Here is a 3,762-nt window from a genome sequence, read left to right as displayed (position 1 = left end):
GTCGGTCTGAACCCAAAAGCTCCTGATGAATTTTTTATACGGCTAGTTGCCTGGTACTAGTAAGACGGTCTGTACGGTTTTAGTGTGTATACTAAATAGTTAATAACTTCATTCTCTGTTTTGAAAACACCCAAGCTAATATATTGACCGGGTCCATTAATGATGTATAAACCCCAATCAGCCGTCTGTAAAGTTATTTACCAGCCGAGTCCCCCTTAGTACAACTCATCACAGGAACCTGTGAATTAGTTACAATATATAACAGAATTCTCCTTTTGCCACAATCAGGGACATGTGCATTTATTGCAGCACATACCCGAATTCTCTTGTATACCACACATAGGGACGTGTTGATTAGTTACAATACATACCCGAATTCTCCTGTATACCACACATAGGGACCTGCGAATTAATTTTACCATATTTGTTTTCTTTCCTTTTCTTAAATGTCAGTAAATTCCCTCAACCCTAATCGTCGGGAACTCACGCGTCAACGCTCTTTCGTTTATAAAAACGACAGACCGGCAAATCGTGGATTTTCAATTATAGTCACACCCCATTTACTTACCAAAATTGTCTGTGACATTCAGTGACTGTTCCTCTGGTGACTTTTCCTCTGGTGTCTGTTCCTCTGGTGACTTTTCCTCTGGTGTCTGTTCCTCTGGTGTCTGTTCCTCGGGTGTCTGTTCCTCTGGTGTCTGTTCCTCTGGTGACTGTTCCTCTGGTGACTGTTCCTCTGGTGTCTGTTCCTCTGGTGACTGTTCCTTTGGTGTCTGTTCCTCTGGTGTCTGTTCCTCTGGTGACTGTTCCTCTGGTGTCTGTTCCTCTAATGACTGTTCCTCTGGTGACTTTTCCTCTGGTGTCTGTTCCTCTGGTGACTTTCCTCTGGTGTCTGTTCCTCTGGTGTCTGTTCCTCTGTGACTGTTCCTCTGGTGACTTTTCCTCTGTGTCTGTTCCTCTGGTGACTGTTCCTCTGTGTCTGTTCCTCTGGTGACTTTTCCTCTGTGTCTGTTTCCTCTGGTGACTATTCCTCTGGTGTCTGTTCCTCTGGTGTACTTTTCCTAGTGACAGTGGTGTTTTCCTCTGGTTCTGTTCCTCTGGTGTCTGTTCTCTAGTGACTTTTCTCGTGACTTTCCTCTGGTGTCTGTTCCTCTGGTGACTTTTCCTCTGGTGTCTGTTCCTCTGGTGTCTGTTCCTCTGGTGACTGGTTCCTCTGGTGTCTGTTCCTCTGGTGACTGTTCCTCTGGTGTCTGTTCCTCTAATGACTGTTCCTCTAGTGACTTTTCCTCTGGTGTCTGTTCCTCTGTGACTTTTCCTCTGGTGTCTGTTCCTCTGGTGGTCTGTTCCTCTAGTGACTGTTCCTCTGGTGACTTTTCCTCTGTGTCTGTTCCTCTCTGGTGACTTTTCCTCTGGTTCCTCTCTGGTGACTGGTGCTGTCCTCTGGAGTCGTTCTGTTCCTCTCTAGTGACTTTCCTCTTTTCTCGGTGACTGTTCCTCTGGTGACTTTTCCTCTGTGTCTGTTCCTCTCTGGTGACTGTTCCTCTGGGACTATTCCTCTGGTGTCTGTTCCTCTGGTGTCTGTTCCTCTGGTGTCTGTCTTCTAGGTGACTGTTCCTCTAGTGACTTTCCTCTGGTGTCTGTTCCTCTGGTGTTCTGTGACTTTTTCTGGTGTCTGTTCCTCTGGTGTCTGTTCCTCTAGTGACTTTTCCTCTGGGTGTCTGTTCCTCTGGTGTCTGTTCCTCTAGTGACTTTTCCTCCGGTGACTTTTCCTCTGACGACTGTTCCTCTGGTGACTGTTCCTCGAGTAACTGTTCCACGGGTGTCTGTTGTTCTGTTGACTGTTCCACGGATGACTGTTCTACAGTTACCTTTAACCCTGACGGTACGCCCCCATGACAAAGCTAAACACTTAATTTATATATTGTTATGAATTATAAATTAAGTTATAATTAACGAACCTCTCGTTAACAATTTCAGAAAGAAAACAAGATACTTCGGTAGTATACTGTCGAAATCATCGTCGGAAACTCACGCGTCACGCTCTATCGTTTGTTTATCATTTGTGACAAACGACAGACCGGTGACCCATGGATTTCCGTCTAAATTATAAGTAACACCCCATCAATTGACCAAAATGTTATGTGACAAGTAGTTTTTGTTTCTTGGGTGGTTGTTCCCCACTTCCTCGGGTGTCTGTTCCCCGAGTGGCTATTCTTCAGTTCCTCGGGTGTCTGATCCTCGGGTGACTGAACCTCAATTGTTTGTTTGTTTGTTTGATTTATTAACGTCCTATTAACAGCTATGGTCATGTAAGGACGGCCTCCCATGTATGCGTAGTGTTGCGTGTATGTTGTGCGAGGTGCGTGTTTTGGGAGACTGCGGTATATTCGTGTTGTGTCTTCTTGTATAGTGGAACTGTTGCCCTTTTTATAGTGCTATATCACTGAAGCATGCCGCCGAAGACACCAAGCAACACACCCCACCCGGTCACATTATACTGACAACGGGCCAACCAGTCGTCCCACTCCCTGTATGCTGAGCGCTAAGCAGGAGCAGAAACTACCACTTTTATAGACTTTGGTGTGTCTCGGCCAGGGGACAGAACCCAGAGCCTTCCTCACAGGGGCGAACGCTCAACTCAAGGCCAAAAGTGAGGCGATGCCAAGGGAACCTCAATTGACTGTTCCTCGAGTGGCTGTTCCTCAGTCGGGTCGTCCTTGGGCGACATATTCCTAATACAAGAACACTGTTCTTCGGAGACAATTTCGTCCAAAGGCAATGAACATGAAACAAGAACATTGTTCTCGAACAAAATCTTACACCATCAAGAACAAAAATGGCGGCAAATTTAAAGTAATGGTTAGCCTTTCGCTTCAATTTGACTTTCTTGTCTGTGACCGTGAAGTGTGATTATAAGATTTAAAATAATGATGTGAATGTGAATTTATATTTTTTTGTACTAACAGGTCGTCAAATGCTGTGAAGTTAGTTTATTGACATTTACAATGATTTCTTTATATTGACGTAACGTTGCCGTACACGTCACTTGTTTACTTATAAATGCGAGAAACTTTGGCTGGCACATCACTTATGTATTAGGCACACAAATATTGTCTAATCAAATGACATTAAATATGTGAAATCTATCTTTTCAAGTCTGATTTTTTTTCTTTTTTTATCAATTTACGTTCAATATTATAAGTGGGGTTTTTTTCAGGATTGTTATATGCATATAAAGAAATGTCTCCGATTCGGTTTCATTTTCAATGTTAAGATTATCATCTTAAAAATGATAAATTGCTAATGTTTCCAAGTTCCCTAATCGGCAATCGCCATATTAGTTCTTAGGTTAAGTTCACGTTGTTTGGGCGAGAATTCATGAGAACATGTTCTCGCTCTACCCTCGGATACCGCCTTGTCTGTTCCTCCTCGGGTGGCTGTTCCTGAGTTCCCCGGGTGTCTGTTCCACGGGTGTCTGTTCCTCGATAGGGTGTCTGTTCCTCGATAGGGTGTCTGTTCCTAAGGTGGCTGTTCCTAAGTTCCCCGGGTGTCTGTTCCTCGATCAGGTGTCTGTTCCTCGATCAGGTGTCTGTTCCTCAGTTCCTCGGGTGTCTGTTCCTCCTCGGGTGTCTGTTCCTCCTCGGGTGTCTGTTCCTCGATCAGGTGTCTGTTCCTCAGTTCCTTGGGTGTCTGTTCCTCAGTTCCTCGGGTGTCTGTTCCTCCTCGGGTTTCTGTTCCTCGGGTGATTGTTCCTATAGTAAA

The 3,762-nt window shown here is 44.7% G+C and overlaps 1 protein-coding gene across 1 annotated transcript; it reads right to left on the bottom strand.

Moving 5' to 3' along the window:
• Nucleotides 1-560: 560 nt before the first annotated feature.
• On the bottom strand, nt 561-2,728 carry LOC138329771 (cilia- and flagella-associated protein 251-like). The gene is made up of 4 exons (XM_069277062.1): nt 2,672-2,728; nt 1,704-1,901; nt 1,161-1,571; nt 561-1,061 (listed from the first exon to the last, which is right to left on the bottom strand). Exons 1-4 carry the CDS (start codon nt 2,726-2,728, stop codon nt 561-563), a joined length of 1,167 nt encoding a protein of 388 aa, XP_069133163.1.
• Nucleotides 2,729-3,762: the final 1,034 nt, after the last annotated feature.

The sequence above is a fragment of the Argopecten irradians genome, chromosome 8, assembly GCF_041381155.1.
Source record: "Argopecten irradians isolate NY chromosome 8, Ai_NY, whole genome shotgun sequence".
NCBI lineage: Eukaryota > Metazoa > Mollusca > Bivalvia > Pectinida > Pectinidae > Argopecten > Argopecten irradians.
The sequence above is the reverse complement of the archived record's forward strand: the minus strand, read 5'-3'. Positions and strand labels throughout refer to the sequence as shown.